Genomic DNA, 21,748 nt, shown 5'->3' with positions numbered 1-21,748 from the left:
TTTGAGTGCACCTCACGTTCGGGCCACCACGTGAGAGTGAGACTCAGCCAACGCCAAGGAACGGCTGTGTGTCAGATGTGAAAACATGTTTATGGGTATGGGTCATTGAACAGCCTTGGCGGTCTCAGTGGGATACCTTGACGAAGGTACCCGCGAGAATGATTTTGGCAGGGGCCAAGTTTAAGAAATTCATAAGCCGAGAAATTTTGATGAAAATAAATTGTTTGGTATAGATTGAAACAAATTTTGCGTTATGAACATTATTGAGATATAATGTTTTTATGTTGTCTCCATCTACTCGGCTTTAGATGCTTTTGATGGTAATTGTTTACTCACTGGGATTATGTAATCTCACCCCTCTTCCTATCCATTTTTCAGGCTCAGGACAGTTTGTTGATAGTTGATTAAGACGAGAATTAATCTCGGAGTTGCATCATAGGAAGTAAGGGTTCGTAGCTCTACACCTTCTTGGTTAGTTGGGGGCCCACGTGTCACTGTAAACGAAATTTCATACTTTAATTATCTTTATTACTATATGAATAAATTTATTTTACTCTTACGCTACAAAAGTTATTTTAGGAAGACTTTGAAAATATTGTGTTTTAAGAAAATAGAATATTTTATTTAATATTTTTATTATATTCAAATAGCTATAATTTTACTTTAAACGAATGTTTTAGACTTCAAAATTTAATTTAAATCATGAAATATGTGTTTCCACTTACATATTACATTTTTTCGGATTTCGAAATTTCAAAAAAAAAATGACGAAAATGCCCCAGTGAGCTAGAAAATAATATTTTTATTGTTTTGAGTTGGAAACAACTTATGATTTCTTGAAATGCGAGATTTAATAACTGTCGCTCACCGGAGAGATGCGGAAGTTGATGCTAAGCCTTGCGGGGTTTCGATCGACATTCGGGGTAATGAGTGCTTATCGGGACGTCGTGGCGGTTGTCATGGGCCCGATGGGAGTTCCGGGTCGTGACAAAAGGAGAGAAAAAAAAGAAACAAAAGGAAAGGCCATGTGGCGAATTTCTTTTTTTTTTATTTGACACATCAGTGTCATATCAGTATTTTTTGATACGTCAATGTCACATTAACATTTTTCTAATACATCAATAAAAATAATGGTGAAATTAGATAATATTAGGAAAAGAGAACCAATTGCACAAAATCTCAAAATAAAGGAACTAAATTAACTAGTTTTGGAATAGAGGGACTAAATTGATGAAAACCTCATAGTACAGGGACCTATGAAGTATTTTAACCAATAAAAAACTAAGTAAGAATTCTTGTATCAAAATAATTTTAGATTCAAATCTTATTAGTAGTTTGATATGGTATTACTTAGTGCAAGATATGATTTTCAATATCTACACCTTAAATTGGAATTTAGAGAAATCTATTCTAGATTTTTTGACAAAAAAAGGAAAAATAATTTTCACCATTTTGAGATTTTATTGAAAATATTTAAATATGCACTTACTCACGTTAGTTTGAAAAAAATACCCTCTTGTCTCATGAAAATGTATATGTTTTTCTTTTTTTTTATGAAAATATTATTAATTGTTGTTTACCAAATCAAAATTTACTTTAAATACCAAAAATATTATTATTTTTTATTGTTTCCATTTTTCTCCTTTTTTATTTCAATGATTTTCTTTATCACACAATCTTTGTTTTTTACAATTTTGACAGTAGTTAAGATAATTTATTTTAACTAAAAAAATTATATAAGTTAATAAAGAAAGCTTTATTGATTCAATTATAATTTAACTTAATTCAAATTTAATCTTTTACTAAATGTTGCAGCCTAATTTATAACTAACTAAATCTCACTATTAAGGGAAAAAACGCTTTGGACAAAAGGAAAGAAACAAAAAAGTGAATTAACAATTAATGAAGGGTATATTTGTTTTTTATTTAAAATTAACTTAGTAATTAGATTGTTGTTTTTCTTAGTAAAAGAAAGAAGAGTTTTCAAATTACCAGAGAGTAAGCATATTTTCACTAAAAGCTTGAGACATTTTGTTACCAAAAACATTTGAAACTTGTTTCACTACATATATTGTTGTGAGAATAGATTTCTTAAACTTTTAAATGCTAAGAAATTTGAACTTGAGTGTCAACTTTAAAAAAAATTATTTCATATATTGACAGTAAGATTTTTTAAACTTTACAAGTAAACTTAAAAGATTGACACGTATTTCGTTAGTATATTTATAAAAATTAATAATTAAATTAATTATCAAATTAATATATGATAATAATTTATCTTGCTTGTAAAATTAAAAACTCAACCATCAATGCGTGGAAAATTGATCCCAACTTTTAAGATAGCAAAACAAAGCAAATATTTACACATTTTTTGAAAACAATATGTCCAAAGCTTTATCTATTTTATTTGATATAATGTTTGAAAAAATTTTTGAATTATTGAAGAAAATTTAAATAAATTTTTATTTTTTATTGTGTTCAATTAAACTCTTGTACTTTTTATTTTAGATTAAATAAGTTTTTATAAATAATAATTGATTAATTGTTATTAATTAAAATATTACTTGTCATTTTATATCTACATGACAGTAACGTGGAATATGAAAAATATCATATGATCATATTATCATGTTACATTAATATGTAATGTCATTATCAATTATTATATGTCAATATGCTATGTCATCATCAATTATGATATATCAACATGTCATATTAGTATTATATGATATAAAATGATAAATGACATTTTGACCAAATCAATTATTAGTTATAAAAAAGCTTAAAATAAAAATATAAAGATTTATTTGGTTCAAAATAAAATATAAAATTTAATTGAATGTAATAAAGAATAATTTTTTTAAAAATAATTTATGAACTTTTTTTAAGTATTATCTATTTTTATTTTTAACAATTTTAAATTAATTTAAGACAACAAAGAATAGAAAATATAATAAGTAAATGAGGTCTAAAGAAATCCTAACTATTTGCTTAGTGGAAAAGCAACAATACTAAGTACAATTAAATACCAAGTTTAGTCTTTAGCCACCCTGGCTGAGGTTGGCGGCGGTGATTGGACCAACATGGCGGCGGTAAGAATAGAATTGTATCAGACCATTTCTTGTTTTTTTGTCCACGGTTGAATCTTACTATGACGTCATCAACATTTTAAACTCCTAAAATAGCTCTCCTAATTACTATTATGACCTTCTGTTCTCTTAAATAGTATAAAAAAGAATATTCCTCAATAAAAGGGCATAAAAAAATATATTACATGAACATTCAATAAGATTTTACAAAACTCCCATTTTGGTCATTAAACTTTAATTTGTTGCAAAAAAGTCACTAAGTTTTGCATTATACTACCATATCAATTACCTTAACAAATTTTATCCAACCAAGGGATGCAAAAATGACATGGCTGTCACATATTTACCGCATAAATTGCCACATCGATCAAAATCCATGTCATTATTTTCTATTTCACTTCTCCCCTCATCTTTTCCCATTTTTTCCTCCTCACCTACAAGTATATAATTTTAATTTTTAGATGAAAAAGATACATTAAAAAGCTATGAGTTTTGATTGATATGGCAATTTATGTCATTAGACTATCACTTGGCTGATTGAAATCTGTTAAGATGTTTTTCGGATTTGATATAATCGACAAATCTAAGTGACTTAATTGGAACAAATTAAAATTCAGTAACCAAAACAAAAATTTTATAAAAATTTTGTAACCATTCTTGTAATTTATCTTAAAAAAAGAACGTAAATAAAGTTTTATTATTATTTTTTCTCTTAAAAAAAAGCAAGAGAAAAGGCAACCTCATTACCAACATATCTAATTTTTTTTTGCATGATAATTTGAATCATTCAATAAAAAGTAAATTATTCTTCATCTTATAAATTTCATTTTATCTATTTTAGAATTCGAATTTAAGAGCTCTAAAATAGAATATCAAATTATAACCGCTGGATGTCTCATTCAAAGTATAATTATGACATTATATCATTTTTATCAATGAAGTTAATTTTAAGGAGATACAATTCTAAATTTGTGTTGAATTTTTCAGCTGTAAGCTAATTTATAGACGATTATTTGATTATTATTGTAAAATAAAATAGTCTGCGAAATTTAACAGAAAAGAAAAATGAAGTTGTCAAGCTAGTTAGTACGTAAAAGGGGAAAGGAGAAGAGGAGCAGCAGCAAGGGCAAGGCGTAAGCCGACGGAGAAAAGAAGGGCCTAACATCAAGCCCCACCTCAACTTTTTATGTGCAAATTGGCGATGCATGAATCATGGCCGGTGACCGACCCTTTCCTTTTTTTCCACTATCAATCCTAACAAAGCGGAACTCACCTTTCTCTCTCCATCAACCTTAACCATTAAACTTTAGTCTTTCTCGGACCTCCCCTTTCAATTTTTTTTTTCTAATTATTGTTTTATTCAATCAAATTCTGCACTAACATACAAAATAAAAAAAAATTCATCTAATTATAAGAGGAAAAAAAAAAAAAAGAAGAGATATACCCATGTTCTTGCAAAACACAAAGATTCTGAGATCGTCATCGTCGACCACAACAACAACAAATTCTATCTGTAAAACAATTAAAAAGCCATAAGGAAAGGTAATTACTCTTTTTAATCTTTTTTATACCACTTTCTTTCCATTTTCAATATTTATTTTTTTAAAATTCAGCTTTCCACTGTTAATTATTGATTATACTTTCCATTGATAACCCATTTTTGTAATAATTATGACTGTGACTGTAACTGTAACTCCTCCCAATTTTATCTAAAGCAAATCACACCCCAAAACTTAAATAAAACAGGTAAAAGGATTATTACGAAAGATCCAAGAAGAAGAAGCAGGAATGCAGCAACAAGTTTTTACCTGTTGATGACAAAAGGAATCAAGTACCAAATCCCATCATCCCAAAATTTTCAACTTTCTTTTTTACTGTGCTTGATTGATCTTTAAATATTTCTACCTGCATTATTAATAATCATGCTCTTTTTTTTTTTTGGGTTCTGTATAAATAAGGTTTATTAATTAATTATTAATGAGATTTTACAGTTCATTTTGAGTTTCTTTGGGTGTGGGGTGTGGCCTTTTTTTGTTGCCGTTAGTGATAAGCACGCCTGGCACTCATCATTCCCTCCAACTCCCTACAGCCCTTCCCTTTCTCTCTTTCTCTCTCCAACTTTTCTCTTTCTACAACTCATGCTTTCTCTCTCTCTCTAGAATTTCTATTCCAATTCTCTCTTTTTGTGTTTCGCTTTTTCTTCTTCTTAGCTTTTTGCTCTTAATACACTCTCCTATTATTTTTCTCTATTTTTTCTTCAATTTTTTGGATCTGGGTTCTGCTTTGTTTCCAGATTATCGTCTTCAAACCCAGGTATTTTTTTATCATATTTTTATTTTATTTTTTTTTGGATTTTTGGTATCTGGGTTATTTTGAATTAATGTTCCATTTGCTAAATTCAAGAAGACATATAGCTTAAAGAATGCCTTTTCTGGATTGTTGAGCTTTGTGAAGTTTGGACATTTTTTTATGTTTGTGGGTTATTTTGTGGTATGCTTTTGTTTTTGGTTGGTGAGGATTTGATCTGATTGGTTAGTGGTGTGTTGGGATTTAAAAGTTTAGCGCATCTTTGATGAATTAACTTCATTTTACTTTCGCCTGATTTTGGCTAAGTAGACCGGTTTTTAAGGGAGCATGATTTTCCTTTGTTTTTGTTCCTCTGATATGAATTTCAACAACATATGGTCTCTTTCTCACCCTCATGACATTGAATTTCGATATGTGGGAAACTTCAAATCTAAAACACAGTGTTAGAATGTTGGATTTCCAATTTAGATAAATCTTTTTTGGTTTTCTCGAAGATGGCACTAGTAGGACATCCAAACGAGTAGTTTGCTTTCATGGGATTAGCTGAAAAGGATAAAGATAAGATAGTGGTCAAGTGGGAACTCTTAGGAACCTAAGCTTGGTCTTAGCTGATCTATTTGGGTGACCTGTATGCAGTTTTAAAATTTTGTCTTTTTGTCGATGGTTTTGTATAGCCAGCTAAAATTTGTTCTACAGTTTGAAATGGGACTAATTTCAAAGAGAGCTGATTAAGAGAAACGGGCATACCTGCTTATTAATCACATGGAAAATGAAAATCAAACTACAATCTCGTCCTTAGCTGGCAAGCACACCTGGAAAGAAGTGAACAATGCAACCAAATAAGAGATGCAGGGGGTTTCTGTTAATGTTGATAAAGTGTTTGATGTGAAAATGCAAAACAATGATAGATTGCTTAGAAGTAAACATGTGCTTTGTATAGTATAATACAGGAGATTCTTGTACTTAATGAGCAATAAATACAGTTCCAAATTTAAGTGGTTCTCAAATTTTGCTTTGAAAATTATGTTCGAGTCATATGTATCAAGATTGGATGTGGTGAGATATTTTGTTACTAAAATTTTCATTTCCACAATCATCAGGAACGAGGTCTAATCTTGATGTTATTATCTCCTTATATGATTTTTGATTAATAAATTGGATCACCTTTTCAACAGCATATCATAAAAAAGTGTTTTGAGCAAGCATCATTTCTTCTTTTCTTTAGATTCTCTTCCTGCTGTAATTTATATATCTATTTCATACTCACTTAATGGTGCCAATTATGTCTCAGGTTAAATCTATTGTTTCCTCCAGCTTAAGACCTAGAAGATCAAAACAATAAAGCTGCATAAACAGTATGTCTGTTTCCATGAGAGATTTAGATTCAGCTTTCCAGGGAGCTGGGCAAAAAGCGTATCCTTCACTTTTGGAAAGTTTGAGCCACTTTATGGATCATCAGCATGACTATTTACCATTCTTTAGATCAATAGTCTGAAAGTATCATTCTTCCTAGTAAATTTAGGTTGTACACTGAGTCTAGGATGAAAAATTTAGAGAAAGCCAATAACTATCTCATCTACTGCCATTTTAATCTTGGGCATGTCTGGTTATTAGTTGTGCTTCTGCATGAATTATTCTCCTTAACTGTGTGCAGTGGAATTGAAATCTGGCGCATTGAAAACTTCCTCCCTGTTCCTGTTCCAAAGTCATCTTATGGAAAATTTTTCATGGGGGATTCCTATGTTATTTTGAAGGCAAGTTATTTTGTTGGGGGTATCAAATTGTATTTCTTACATGTTGCATGTTTTTGTTGGCACTTGGCACCAAAACTTGGCAGTGAAGATGGTAAAATTTGAAGCTTGTAGACTTAAAAATGTTTCTTTGTATTGTGACTGCTAAAAGGCCATGTTAATGGAGAAAAGAGTCTGTTAGAGGCTTTAATGATAAACTTTGCCAGGTCTTTAGAATTTGGCTGATGCTGTCTTGTCATTTCCGTTGGGGTTATTCATAAATATTGACTACTAATATTTACCAGATTCTACTTCTGGTTTAAGGTATGCACTTAAGTCTTCATTTTCCAAATATTGTTCTTTAATATACTATTTTTTGGTGCAGACAACTACCTTAAAAAGTGGTGCCTTACGCCATGATATCCACTATTGGCTTGGTAAAAATACAACCCAGGTAAACCTTGTTTCCACAAATTTCTATTTCTTGTTGAACTCTAACATTCAGCAAGTAATAGATTACATTTTGAACTAAAAAACTTTAGACCGATTTTGTGACCACAACTCGTTTAACATAGGATGAAGCAGGTGCTGCTGCAGTCAAGACTGTTGAACTTGATGCTGCTCTTGGAGGGCGTGCTGTTCAATATCGTGAAGTGCAGGGCCATGAAACTGAGAAGTTTCTTTCCTATTTTAAGCCTTGCATCATACCCCAAGAAGGTGGGGTTGCATCTGGATTCAAACATGTTGAGGAAGAGGAACATAAGACACGTTTGTTTGTGTGTAGAGGAAAACATGTTGTCCATGTAAAAGAGGCAAGTTTTTGGACCTCAGTGATCTTCTTGGACTGATTATTCTCATTCTTGAGCATGATTTAATCCTTTTTCTTTGTGAATTTCATAACATGTGTTGTGGCAGGTTCCTTTTGCTCGATCCTCACTCAACCATGATGACATCTTTATACTGGATACCAAGGCTAAAATTTTTCAATTTAATGGTTCCAATTCATCCATTCAAGAGAGGGCAAAAGCTCTAGAAGTTGTCCAATATATTAAAGATACTTATCATGATGGAAAATGCGAAGTCGCTGCCATTGGTGAGTAAACTAACAGATTGTGATCACAAAGAAAGAAAAGAATAAGATGAATGGAGTGAGAAGTGGATAATTGAATATTTGAATATAAACTAATGATTTCAGTCTAATTACACTATGCAGAAGATGGAAAGTTGATGGCTGATGCTGAAACTGGAGAATTTTGGGGATTCTTTGGTGGCTTTGCTCCACTTCCAAGGAAGACTGCTAGTGAGGAGGACAAGACTGTTGATTCTCATCCAACCAACTTACTAAGGTAAAATTTTGTCTTGGGTTTGGTGGTTGTGGTGGTGGTCGATCAATGTTGAGTTGATTACCTCCACAAATGCAATTTTTCTTTCTCTAAATTGACCAATAATTTACCTGAGTGGAAATCAAAAATGCTTTTGCGTTTGGTGAAAGAAATTTTTTTCGTGTCGTACTGTAATTTGTAATTTGAAAAATGTTCTCATTGGGTTGTGATTGCTTTTCAAGTGTTGAGAAGGGGCAGGCGGTGCCTGTTGAGGCTGATTCCCTGACGAGAGAGTTGTTGGAAACAAATAAATGCTATATTTTGGATTGTGGGTTAGAAGTCTTTGTATGGATGGGAAGAAGTACTCCTCTTGATGAAAGAAAGAGTGCAAGTGGAGCAGCTGAGGTAATATCAATTCCTTTCTAATGTGATCTAGATTTATTTTTATATGGATTTCTCATTTACTTCTTTTATCATTCTTGATGACACTGAACAGGAATTAATCCGTGCTTCTGATCGAGTGAAATCCCACATAATTCGTGTAATTGAGGGATTTGAGACTGTTATGTTTCGGTCGAAGTTTGAGTCCTGGCCTTTGGCCACGAATGTAGCTGTCTCTGAGGATGGCAGAGGCAAAGTTGCTGGTCAGTGACTGAAATATCTTGCAGTACTGTTGTCTTTGCAGGATGAATTGTACTGGCTTGAGATTTTACTGTTTTAGCCATCAAATAATCATCATTGCCATTGTTAACTTGAAAAACTATCATTCATATATAATCAATGGTGTTGCAGCTCTTTTACAACGCCAGGGGGTGAACGTCAAGGGTCTTTTAAAAGCTGCTCCAGTGAAGGAAGAACCTCAACCATATATTGATTGCACAGGAAATTTGCAGGTATATTTGTACTTACTTGTGTATGTATATTTGTCTGTGTGCTGAATCTTTGTATTTTCTAGATCCCTTATAGCCTTGCTTCCACAGACGGTGGTGGAGCTACAAATTTTGGCTTGGGGGGGGAGGGGGGCAGCTGAGATGAAAGTAATATAGTATTTTAATATAATTAAAGTAAAAGTAAAAATAGAACTGAAAATACTAAATTTGAATTGTAAGGTAAGTACATAGCAAATTATAAATTACTTTTTATGTGTAAAAAGTATTCAAATTTCAAATGTTAGATCATACAATATATTTATATATGTCGTACTACATTTAAAAAGTATTTTATACGAACTCTCAGCAATTATACATACTAGTTTTTAGTTTGGCAGATGATTAAAAATCCCTGTTTTACCTAGATGAAAGGTAAATCCCACTGAACACACTTGTATGCGTGAAACGAAAAGTTGAGGCAAGCAGAGTCAATGGCCAAGCCTCACCCAGCATAATAGAGGAACAGCTTGGGTAGCATCATATTCATACATGTAGACACACCCAAAGAAAAATGTGGAAAAGAAAAACTATAGTACCTACGATTATTTTCTGGACAATTACAGTTTTGTTTTTGGCTGCAATGCTCTATGAGTATTTTGGAGATGCATTCAATTGGCAATAATATGTTATCTATGACTGGATTGAGCGGTAATGTTGCTCTTCCTTCCATCCTATGGACATAATATAGATGTAGCATATTGACCATGAGTTTGATACCAGCTGACTGATGACAGTATTGTCCTGGCTGTGCAGGTTTGGCTTGTGAATGGCCAGGAAAAAGTTCTCCTTCCAGCTGCTGATCAGTCAAAATTTTACAGTGGAGACTGCTATATTTTTCAGTATTCCTATCCTGGAGAAGACAAAGAAGAATATCTTATAGGAACATGGTTTGGAAAGCAGAGTGTTGAGGTGATTAAGCATTCTTTAACCTTTTTTTGGTCCCTCAGTTCCCAAAATTGTTGAGTGCCATAATGCTTTCAACATAATTTCTCCGACTATCTTCATGAACTACCATTGAGAGTAGGAAATGACTGAACTTTTGCTTTGAGATATATTGGAAGATTACTTTAGAGATCACCATTCTGTTTCGGCTATTGCTTGCCTTATTTCCCTTTACCTGTATTATGACTTTCACCTGTCCATGCCTCTACAGATGATGATGGACCAGAAAAACACTCTTTAGCAATTTAGAATAGTTCTATTTAAAGAATTGAATCCAAGTGCTTATGTATTAGAGTTTTATCAGCTTTAAGGATCTCTTTATTTTTATATTATTAACACCTCAGATGATATAAACCTGCTGCTTTCCACATTTGAGTACCACGAATTTATGGAAGATGATCGAGCTAGTTCCCTGTTTGGGATTTTAATCATTTGTCTGCACGATTATCTCGAGTCTTATATTTTTAATTATAAATATGTAAAATCGTTAGTCTAATATCTGCACATTGGAATATAATCTTTTGCAAGTCAGTTCTTGTCAATTCTGCTGAATAGTATGTGTACTATAGTAAAGGTGGCAATTGGGCTGGTTAGGCTTGGGGTTATGTTGTTTCAGGTATTGACTTTGTGGGTCATTTCAGAATTTAGGCTGACTTTTTAACTCATTAGGTTTGGGTTTACGGGTAGGTTGTGTTGTTTTGTTGGTTAGGTTTTGCCACATTTTCTTTGCTACATAGCAATCGAGTTTTTCTCTATGCCATTTAGATATGTGTTATTTGAATTGACCAGGTTTGGGTGGCTAACTTTTAGAGTAAATTTGGGTTGGGTAGGGTTGGTTTTTTCATATGTTGAACGTTTTCCATCTCTATACTATGGTATTGTGATAAACATCTATTACAACATTTTCCATGCATATGACTGTGATTCATGATGTATTCATGGAGAAACTTGTTTATATTGGCTAAATTTGATCAGTATACTATCTCTTAAGGGAGAGTCCCTTTATACTTGTAGAACAATCATGAAGAAAAGTTGCTTTAATTGGAATTAGCATTAGAAAAGAAGGTTAACCATTTGTAGTTGTTTATTTGCCTTATGTTCAGCATTCTGCTTGAGGCTTGTGCATGTGAAGTTATTTGTTTCTAACTTTTTGTCTTTCATTGGGTGTTCTTTATAAGCATCTTCTTGTGTGATTCTGTATCAGTATATCATGTATGTAACATGCATGTGCATTTTTTTCCTATACCTATATTATATCTGCGTATACTTGTGTATTTATTGTGCTACCTTTTCTTACAATGCTTGTATTACTGTTCTTATTTTACTAATTATGCAATTTCCCATAACAGGAAGAAAGAGTTTCTGCGGTCTCTTTGGCAAGCAAAATGGTTGAATCGATGAAGTTCCTGGCTGCCCAAGTAATTTTCTTTTACCTCAGGCACTGTCATTCTATCGCTGAAGCTATGAATTAAATACATTTTTAATTTGCTTCTGATTGTATCTTTTGACTGATTATCAGGCTTGCATCCATGAAGGAAGCGAACCTATTCAATTCTTTTCAATCTTCCAGAGCTTTATTGTGTTCAAGGTTTGAGGAATTTTAATTCATAAACTTTATTTCCTTCAATGGATACTCGTACGTAGATAATGAGGTTTTCTGTAGATGACTGGTTCAATTATGTAAAATTCATCAGGGTGGTCATAGTGATGGATACAAGAATTATATTGCGGAGAAGGAAATCCCAAATGGGACATACACAGAAGATGGTGTTGCACTGTTTCGAGTGCAGGGTTCTGGACCTGAAAATATGCAAGCCATACAAGTTGAAGCAGTATGTCCCATGTTTATATCTACTATATTTGTGTCCTCCAGAACTCAGTAACAAGTATGATCCTGATAGAACTAATGTTCTGTGGGAAAAGGTGTAACATTTCATCTTGATTATGGTCTGGTACTCATTTTTGTTGCATTTGAACTTACACAAGTGACTGGACCATGATCTGCCATTTTCATGTCTTTGATCTATGGCATTCCAATGTGATTTACATGCATAATTCACCTGGGAAAAAAAAAAGGCAAAATAATGTGAAGGGTAGATGAGATAAATTGAGCAAACCATTCCCCAAGTGATTTTATTAGTTGCTGGTGAACTTGAGTACTTGAGGTGAAAAGTAGAAGGAAAAAGCTAGTATGATTCAGATAGTGATGTGATACTGCTTACGGGTAATGCTATATTAGTCTGCTAAAGTTTAGCTTAAAAAGAGTTGAACTCCACCAAAAAACTTTGTTGCTTGCAAATAAGGTTACAGTTGTTTTTGATGAATGTTGTGTAATACTCAATCTTTTCCTTGGACCTCCCTTAGGGTTTTCACACTCGTTTAACTTAAACATGAGACTACCATAGAAGTCCTTGAATTAACCTTAGCCTTTCCTTGGGGATCAAATCCTATTTGTTTTACTGGTTGCATCTATAATTTTAATTATGAATTCAATTTGTTCTGGAGTACATTTATTTTGTGTACAGGTTGGAACTTAAGCTCTCTTCACTTTGTTTTTATTTAACTCCTATTAGGTCGGATCATCTTTGAACTCGTCCTACTGTTACATATTACATAGTGGTTCCACTGTCTTTACATGGGCTGGAAACTTAACTTCTCCAGATGATCAGGAGCTTGTTGAGAGACAGCTAGATCTCATAAAGGTTTGATGTTATTTTTAAGCAACTTCCTTCTCAGAACTTGATTTAGGCTTGACAGAATAGTATGGCTAAGTATGTTGGTTGCATTTATTTGTATTGAATATTGTGAATCACTTTAGATTTAGTTATTTGAGTTTTCAGTTTGGATCTTTAAGTTTCTATTCATGTTTATGTCTAATTGGTTGGTGCTCCCTTTTTTTTTTTGTTTACAATTCCCTTTTGATGATCTCCAGCCTAATTTACAATCCAAGCCACAAAAGGAAGGATCAGAATCTGAACTGTTTTGGGAGTTGCTGGGAGGAAAATCTGAATACCCAAGCCAAAAGATTTCAAGGGAACCCGAAGGTGATCCTCACCTATTCTCTTGCACATTTGCAAAAGGTATTGATAACTCTCCCTGGTGTTTATAAAGCTTATTTCTGGTCTCTTGATTCTAGAAATGTAAAATGTTAATTTGTAATTGTAAATTTCTAATTACTTTTCTTTGTTCATTTCCATGGTTATTTGCAAACTGCAACCCCGATTGCAGGGAATCTGAAGGTGTGTATCTATCTTTCAGCTACTTTCCAAACCCATAGTATAGACAATGGCTGATGTGGTTTGAATTTTTAATTTCATGTATGTTGATTCTGGTAATGTAACCATTTTATCAAATCTCTTTGTTACTTATATGTTCCATCTATTTACAAGTCATGCTAGCACAGCTCATTCTTGTTAAGCGCACTTATTCTTATTATATTGCAGCATTATTTAATATACTGCTGCTTTGAATTTATTGACATTATACTGCAGGAAAACTTCTAATATAAGAAAAAAACATTATTGTACCTGCTTGTTGTTTATCTGTACCGTGGTTTTGAACTGAAGTTTCATTGCAGGTGATGGAGATATATAACTTCACCCAGGATGATTTAATGACTGAAGATATATTCATTCTAGATTGTCACTCAGATATCTTTGTCTGGGTTGGGCAACAGGTTGATACCAAGACTAAATTGCAGGCCCTAACTATTGGTGAGGTAAGATCAACTGGTTGCATGGAAGGTGAAAACTATAGTTGCACTCTCCTTTTCAAGGATATTATTTTTACTCTCATAGACAAATCATGGATGTTGAGTGCCACTGCATTTCTTTAAGTCATACAACTCCTCCCCTGTAATTAGAAGGAAAAATACCTGCTAAGACTTGGTAATAGTTTCTGGTGTGTTTTGCCAGGTGTGTTCTTACCTTTCCTTCTCTTGTTGCGCAGAAATTTCTTGAGCATGATTTTCTCTTAGAAAATTTGTCCCGTGAAACTCCAATATACATAGTCATGGAAGGGAGTGAGCCTCCCTTCTTCACACGTTTCTTCACATGGGACTCTGCAAAGTTTACAGTGAGTGTCTTTGCTTGCATGCATAGTCATCATGGTTGTTTTATCTTTGCAGGGCTCTTAGTGTTTTTATTTGCATGCAGATGCACGGAAACTCATTTCAAAGGAAACTTACCATAGTGAAAAATGGGGGTACACCAGTTATGGATGTAAGACTTCTTTTTACTCTTTTCAGATTAGTTGAATTTTCTCTGCTTTTGATATTGATCGATCACTATCCAAGCCCTAAGCTGTACATATGATGCATCATTACTTCTTGGCTATTGATGTTGAATGTATTTTGCCTTAAGTCTGACATATGATGATTTTCAACATGGAAAGGAACTCTTGGTTACATGTTATGTCTGCCAAAGAACTACACCTCTTTACTTTAGAAGGAACGGTTCTCTTTGGACTTTTCTCACTTGAGATGACTGCTTATGTTCTATTAACCGTGCATCACCTTGGTCATACAGCTATAATCAGAGAGACTTGGAACATTTGTCAAGAATTGGAAGTTACGAGGAGTCTTTCTTTAAATTATGCTCTGTAAAACAATAACAGTCCATAACATGGCATGTTCAGAAAGAATAAATATTGCAAGATCACCACTAAAAAGGTCTATCTGTCATATGTTTGGCACATGTTTGATGTTCTTTTTATTATTCTTTTATAAAAACAATGCAGATGCTTCTTTCTTGATAATATTCCTTCTTCCCACTTTCATTTCCAAAGGATAAGAGGGGTGGTCAGGTTAGTTGTCTTGCATTTGGAAGTTAAAATGCTGATATTGGGGGTTCACAAGAGTATTAGCTTCTAGAAATTATTACTTCTAATTGCCTTCTCGACATTTTCTGCTATATAATAGCTGTAGCTGTGGTAAATATACTGGCAATGCTATATGCACTCTTCTACACTTCTCTCTCTTTCTCTGCTTCAGATTGACCAAATCATTGTTTTTAACTGTATTTTGTTAGGTAGTGAGAGTGCCAATAATACTAACCAACCATATTCCCTTCGTTTATAAGCAACCATGAAAGCGAACTTTGTACTTTGGGTTTTGTAGAGGAATTTCTTTTTCTCATTGTAGGATGTATGCAATGGTAAGGAGAATGGATTTGGTGTTTTTTGCAACTTTGCAACAGTTGCTACATTTAAAAAGAGTTAAAAAGGGAGAAGGGGATGTGAGGAAAAGGAGAAAAGAGCTCTTTCCTCTGACATGCTAGAAAAGTAGTGGTGGGATATGGAGATTAACCATAAGTGGTCATACTTGCCAGTATAACAACTGCTTATTGCCATCCTGCATCTCAGGCTTAGATCAAAGTTTTCATTCTAAATTAATAGCCAATCGCATGGACATGATATCTGGATAACTCAGGCTGATTTGTGTTTACAAAGAAATGAGTGCAATCAGTATTGGTAGTATTTAGTAAACAATGTGAGGAGTGTGATTGTTTATACGTAGGAGTGCAGGAAACAAGGCTTTTCCTGTTAGGAAAGACAATAGTAGAAATGATAGTAATTGAGACAGATTCAGTAAATACTCGTGTCCAGATGCAGCATGAACATTAATTGAAGAATAAAGATCTATATTTAAAAGTGATTATTCTGCTATGTGGTGGTGGTGGTGGCATCATGAGCAGATAGGATAAATTTCCAATATTTTACCAGATACGTTTTTCCATCACTGTTTTTTTGCAGCATTGTATCATTAACTTAGATATACAAATATCTGAGTGCAAAATGAGAGACCAGTACAATGAAGCTTTCATTGTAAGTAGCGTGGACAGATATGGTGAGATTTTGGTGGGATTTGTGTAGCTTATGGTCCCCTCGAGTTTTTGCTTCATTCATCACTGTACAATAGAGTGCAATAGATATGTCTGAAACTATGTCTTTATAATCATTAGAGAGGGTCAGGCACTTACTCAAACCAAAATATAGTCAGTAGAAAGAAAAAAGAAACATAGAATCTAAGAGGTATCTGGTAGTGATTCTTAAAATTCCTTTCATCTCAAAATTTGGATGATTCTCTATAGTTTCTTTTTTAGTTTGGTGTTTGGCTTTCTGATGTGAAAAATGCTTTCATTTCAATGTCATGAAGTTTAATTGAACAGAAAGTTGAAGGTGTTAATGATTGGTGCATATCCTTGTATCCTTAAAAATTAGAAGCGAGAATGACGGAAATCGAATAACTATTGGTTTGATTCATATGATGCTTTTACACTCATTGATCTTATTTTGCGTTTAGTGGTGATAGAAGGTTAAATATACTCTGAAGCAAAAGAAGGTTCAACATTCAATATTAATGAGGGTGCATATGAGTCAGAAATTTGGGTCAGGATTTTAATGAACAAGACATTGAATTGAAAGGGATGAGTAAGTGGAATAGTTCTTCAATGTTTTTTTTTATTTAAAAAGAAGTTGTTAGATAGTTTTAGTAGACCCCTAATTTTGAACACAACTCGTTAACACTGACAAGGAGTTCATCGGGTTTGGGTTTTAAATGATAATGTTCATATTATAATTGTGTCAACCTGTTTATGCCATGAAAATTTGTGTCTAATGAAGGTTGACCCCCCTAACCCCGTTTAGGTACATTTAAATAATAGTATTGATAGGTCAATCACATAACATTTCTAACTTGTTTAAACCTATTTATTGAATTATTAATTAAAGTACATAAAATAACTTATTATTTGTGTTTAAACAAGTTACTGGTGCTAAATAAGTTAATTATTTTGTGTCTAAACAAATTAATCAAATTATATAAACGTGTCATCTGTGTCATATCATATAACTCATGTAATAAATGTGTTGTGTTCATGTCAAGGCCCTTGACATGATTAATTAATCATGTCATGTTCTTGTTGACTTATTTATCTGTTATATCTTATCTTGACACGACAAAATTACAACCCTCTAACATGAATTGCCAGCCTTAGGTTTTAGTTTTTAGCCTGGGAGGGAAACATAAGCAGTTCTTAGTCCTCACAACCAAACCTAGTCTGAAATTGGTTTGTCAGTTTAGAGGTATACTGATGTTAAACTCGTACACAAATCTATTTGTCAAAGCTTGATTTTCAACCACATTTTTCTTTGAACCCTGTTTATGGTGTTGGAACCTTAAAATACTTTGTTTTACTTGACACTAGTTAATTCATGAGTGCTATGTGCAGATTTGTTTGACCTATTTTAAAAAATAATAAATAATTAATAGATCCATAAAACTAATTAGATATTTTATCATATTTTTTTGCAATGATTATTATTTTATATACTGGCAATGGACTTTTTAAACTCCACAAGCGGGTTAAATGGTTGTCATATATCTATTTAATAATTAATTAATTTATTAATTATAATAAATATACCTAAAGGGACATGTGTCAACACTCTAAACCCATTTGTGGAGCTTAAAAACGCCATCGCTTGTGTGTAGGACAATTTTTGTTTTTTACAAAGATAATAATAGTTTCATTAATTTAGAAAATCTAATCATTCTCTCAAATAAAAAAATTAATGGTTATTTTGATGTAACATTTTGTTTTCTATAAGTTAAGTTAAACATTGAACAAATGGGTGGGTTCAAATTCTTTTGGGGGTTCAAACAAAATAAATGACCAAACTAGAAGCTACCCATGGATAAGCTACACTCATGCATGTGTGTTTAACTTTTTTGTTCTTGTCAATACTTCAACTGTCCTATTGAGTGTTAATTCTCTGATTTAACATCTGATTGCATGGTCAGAAACCTAAGCGAAGAACACCTGTTTCATATGGAGGAAGGTCTAGTGTGCCAGACAAATCACAACGTTCCAGAAGTATGTCCTTCAGCCCTGACCGAGTTCGAGTGAGGGGCAGGTCTCCTGCTTTCAATGCACTAGCAGCTACATTTGAGAACCCTAATGCTAGAAACCTTTCTACTCCACCACCAATGGTTAGAAAACTCTACCCAAAATCTGTGACCCCAGATTCTGGGAAACTGGCATCGAAGTCTGCTGCTATAGCAGCTCTCACTGCAAGTTTCGAACAACCCCCATCAGCTCGAGAGACTATCATACCTAGATCTGTGAAAGGTATGCATTTTTTATTATTTGAGTTTTGAGATAAATTTCTGTATTTTTTATTTGTTATCAAAATTGAAATATGTATCCCTCATGGTGAAGTGAGCCCACCTGCACCGAAATCAACACCAGAGCCTAACCTTAAGGAGAACTCTATGAGCAGCAGACTAGAATCCCTGACTATACAAGAAGATGTGAAAGAGGGTGAGGCTGAAGATGAGGAAGGCCTTCCAGTATACCCTTATGAACGTCTTAAAGTAACATCAACAGATCCTGTTTCCGAAATAGACGTGACCAAGCGAGAGGTATAATTTTAAGATGGGTGTTGTATTAGTTAAAGCTTATTAGGTTTTTTGTAGGTTTATATGATGATTGCTTCTCTGAGATTTTTATGTTTGTCACATGAAGACTTACCTGTCATCCGAGGAGTTCAAGGAGAAGTTTGGGATGACGAAAGATGCCTTCTATAAGTTGCCGAAGTGGAAACAGAACAAGCTTAAAATGGCTCTTCAACTGTTCTAAGTCTCCATGACAGATCTGCCTTTTCTTTAGACCCCTGCAAATGAGGCTGCAGGTGGATGAAGACTTGCTTGCAAATCTGTACACATTCTTTCCATCAGCAAGTTTGCTTTTCTTAAATTACAGTTTGTGAATAATTCTAACTGCAGTTATTTCTTTCGGCTGCAGTGGGAGAACTCGTTTTCTCAGGAGTGTAAGGGACAGCGTCAGTGCATTTTTAGCTGCTTCTGCTCCCAAGAAGCTTGTTTCTTCATTGATAGACAAATATCTGGATTTCAACCAATTTTTTCTCATCTGGTTGTTTGAATGTCTAGCAATTCTTCCTTTTTCCGTCTTATTTTTGGTTGAGTTAGCTAATTGGTATTCTTTTATGGTCACAGGTTTGTTGTGAGGTTGCAGTTTTGTTTTTGGTTTTCAAATCTTTGTTTAAAAAATTGATTTAAATAGAGCAATGTTAGGGGCTTGCAAATGTAGACGATTTAGGTTGTATTGTACAACCGAGGATGAAAAGTGTGTACAGCAGAGTGTAATATCTAGTTCACTCTTCATTTGTTTTTGGTAATAAAAGTGTGATTTTTTTTTTAATTTAGCCTTTAGGAGTCTTTTACATATCTCATCTTTTTACTTTAAAAGAGCCTAGGCGCTTTAAGATTTGTTTGAACAAGGTAATTTGCGACTGTGGGAAACATTTGTTTCTAAAATGTTTTGACTATATATTGTTTTCGTTTTACATTTTGCTCTGTATATTAACTATTAAGCCCCAAAGAATTAACTTATTTTTTAAAGAAAAAGGAAAGACATTGAGTTTTGTGAATTGTTGTTAAACTTATTGTTCCCTGCCTTGGCCATTTTGGGATCTGTCGTGTGCTTCAGCCGAGGCTTACAAACGGTAACATTCTGCATTTATACACCTGAAGGTAAGAAATCATATTGCAAGAATCCGTATAAAAAGCTTTAAAAGAAGAAGAAGTAGTCTTTGTATATTGATTCCAAAAGATCATTCGTCTTCTTACTGGAAAGGGTTTTAATGGCCTTGGCTCTTAAGGTTTGCAACTATGTCACTGCTGCTCTTAGTCTTACATTTTCTTCTATGCTTACACAAAACTGCAGATTGAAAGGGTAAAGAATGGGAAAAAGACTACAATCATAACTATATCCCTTCAAGACATCATCCCCTGAATTCTTTATACATCATATGAAATTTCAGTTGAGAAAGTGTATAAGAATGAAGACTGGAATCATAGCTATTCCCATCCAAACTAATGTCAATCATCTACATCAAAATCGGGCTCAACTGACTGCTCAAACTCAGCATCCATAATCACACCATCCATAACATGCACAACATGCTTCCCTCTCCTTATATCAACCCTCTCTGACTTCACTCCATTCACCATCAGCACTCCTCCTACATCCTTTGATACGAACAATGTGAACCCGGACAAGGAATCATAAGACACCTCTCCACCAGCAGGCACCGTAGCTGAATCCAGAATGCGAGGAATAGCTGAGAAACCTAACACACGAGAGATCACTGCGTATGCATCATTCATCTTTTCTCCAACCAAACTGTCATTCTTGCGTAACCTTAGATCGCGCGTAAAAGCTGTTTCGGAAGGGATAAAAACAGTGAAAGCAAGATCTTGGGGTAACATCTGAATCATCATGTTCCCAAATGTAGAGAGTGGGTTGTCATTATCAGAGACTTTAAGGATGCTTAGGTTCTTGTACAAGGGCATTGCTGCATTGCCTAGTGCTGCATCCGGAACGTTAAGCATTGAAATGATCACCACCAAGAAACAGCAAAGGGACACCACCAAGAGTACAAAAGCAATTGAGTTTTTGAAAAGGTAACCTCTCCTCATCTCCTTCTGCTGATTATTCATGACTTGCACTCAATTCTTCCCCGTGAGAAGCGAAATCCGCCTGATTTTGACTGTCTTCCTCAAAATTCTCCTGGAATCTATTTACCTGATTGCCAAATGAATCAAACTGGGAGCAGGTAGCACAAAAGAATCAAACGGATTTGAAACAATAAAAAGAAGAATTAAAAATCAATGTATTATTATACTAAAAATGATTTCCTATAAAAACAATAATTCCTTGCTATTTTATTTTATTTTTGAAAAATGATTCTCAGAAGAAAAGAAAGAAAGAAAAAAGTAAACACCCATCAGATGAGCAAGGAGAGTTCCTTTTGTCATCAGATTTAGACCAACAAATCGTATTCGATCCCACGTCACAAGAGAAATGGAAACACAGATACTGAGCAAAAACAAAAAAGATGGAAACACAGGTCAAAAGACAGATGCTGAAATCAAATTGCAAGAGAAAAAGGATACCTGGTTGACTGCATGCAGATATGGCAATGAAGAATCAACAAGAACGAAACCTTCCGAGGGTCGCCAGCTCCGGTTTCCAACTTTTAGGGGTGGGTTTGGCTGAGCCTGAGCTGCTGGCGATGAACGAGTCTCAACTCTGGAGCGCACTTCTTGAATAACGAGAGAGTTTTTACCTTTAGCTTTTCCATTTTTCAGTTAAAAATGCACTTGTCACTGTTTAGCCTCAATTATAACAAAACTAGTGCGATGCCACTTTACGATGCAAGTTGTTTATTGGCATTATGCATGAAAACTATTCAATTATTTAAACGATCTGATTAAATTATATAATTAGATTTATACTCTATAAAAAGTAAGAATTTTATTTTTTATAATAATTTGAATAAATTAAATATTATATTTGATCAATTTATTAATTTTAATACGATTAAATTTAATTGTTAAGTAGGTT

General features: G+C 33.6%; 2 protein-coding genes across 7 annotated transcripts; one reads left to right on the top strand and one right to left on the bottom strand.

Annotated features, from left to right (window-relative positions):
- Nucleotides 4,507-19,544, top strand: LOC18589334 (villin-4). Of its 3 annotated transcripts, none has more exons than XM_018127899.1 (24): nt 4,507-4,631; nt 6,688-6,809; nt 7,051-7,150; nt 7,512-7,580; nt 7,702-7,938; nt 8,042-8,219; nt 8,340-8,472; nt 8,691-8,853; nt 8,945-9,092; nt 9,241-9,341; nt 10,131-10,286; nt 11,669-11,737; nt 11,839-11,907; nt 12,014-12,151; nt 12,893-13,021; nt 13,252-13,399; nt 13,548-13,558; nt 13,897-14,037; nt 14,268-14,393; nt 14,474-14,539; nt 18,121-18,448; nt 18,539-18,741; nt 18,845-19,036; nt 19,124-19,544. In XM_018127899.1, the coding sequence occupies exons 2-23, from the start codon at nt 6,754-6,756 to the stop codon at nt 18,956-18,958; spliced, it is 2,883 nt and encodes a 960-aa protein (XP_017983388.1). In that variant the 5' UTR covers nt 4,507-4,631; nt 6,688-6,753; the 3' UTR covers nt 18,959-19,036; nt 19,124-19,544. The 3 variants fall into 3 exon arrangements, with proteins under 3 accessions (XP_017983388.1, XP_017983389.1, XP_007014317.2); XM_018127900.1 differs by lacking the exon at nt 4,507-4,631 and adding an exon at nt 5,074-5,402 and having other exon boundaries at nt 18,845-19,010; XM_007014255.2 differs by lacking the exon at nt 4,507-4,631 and adding an exon at nt 5,074-5,402.
- On the bottom strand, nt 19,965-21,529 carry LOC18589333. Of its 4 annotated transcripts, XM_018126668.1 has the most exons (3): nt 21,298-21,529; nt 20,811-20,947; nt 19,965-20,711 (listed from the first exon to the last, which is right to left on the bottom strand). In XM_018126668.1, exons 2-3 carry the CDS (start codon nt 20,839-20,841, stop codon nt 20,221-20,223), a joined length of 522 nt encoding a protein of 173 aa, XP_017982157.1. In that variant the 5' UTR covers nt 20,842-20,947; nt 21,298-21,529; the 3' UTR covers nt 19,965-20,220. The 4 variants fall into 4 exon arrangements, with proteins under 4 accessions (XP_017982157.1, XP_007014313.2, XP_017982156.1 ...); XM_007014251.2 differs by having other exon boundaries at nt 19,965-20,926; XM_018126667.1 differs by having other exon boundaries at nt 19,965-20,918.

The sequence above is a fragment of the Theobroma cacao genome, chromosome 9 (genome assembly GCF_000208745.1).
Source record: "Theobroma cacao cultivar B97-61/B2 chromosome 9, Criollo_cocoa_genome_V2, whole genome shotgun sequence".
NCBI classification, from domain to species: Eukaryota; Viridiplantae; Streptophyta; class Magnoliopsida; order Malvales; family Malvaceae; genus Theobroma; species Theobroma cacao.
This window is presented reverse-complemented; position numbering and strand designations above follow the sequence as displayed.

Bases quoted from the DNA above. Each gene is read 5' to 3' on its own strand.
- LOC18589334 (XM_018127899.1), top strand. From the start codon at position 6,754: ATGTCTGTTTCCATGAGAGATTTAGATTCAGCTTTCCAGGGAGCTGGG. The intron at 8,473-8,690 runs GTAAAATTTTGT...TTGCTTTTCAAG, and splicing joins CATCCAACCAACTTACTAAG to TGTTGAGAAGGGGCAGGCGG. The intron at 9,342-10,130 runs GTATATTTGTAC...CTGGCTGTGCAG, and splicing joins ATTGCACAGGAAATTTGCAG to GTTTGGCTTGTGAATGGCCA.
- LOC18589333 (XM_007014251.2), bottom strand. From the start codon at position 20,841: ATGAATAATCAGCAGAAGGAGATGAGGAGAGGTTACCTTTTCAAAAAC.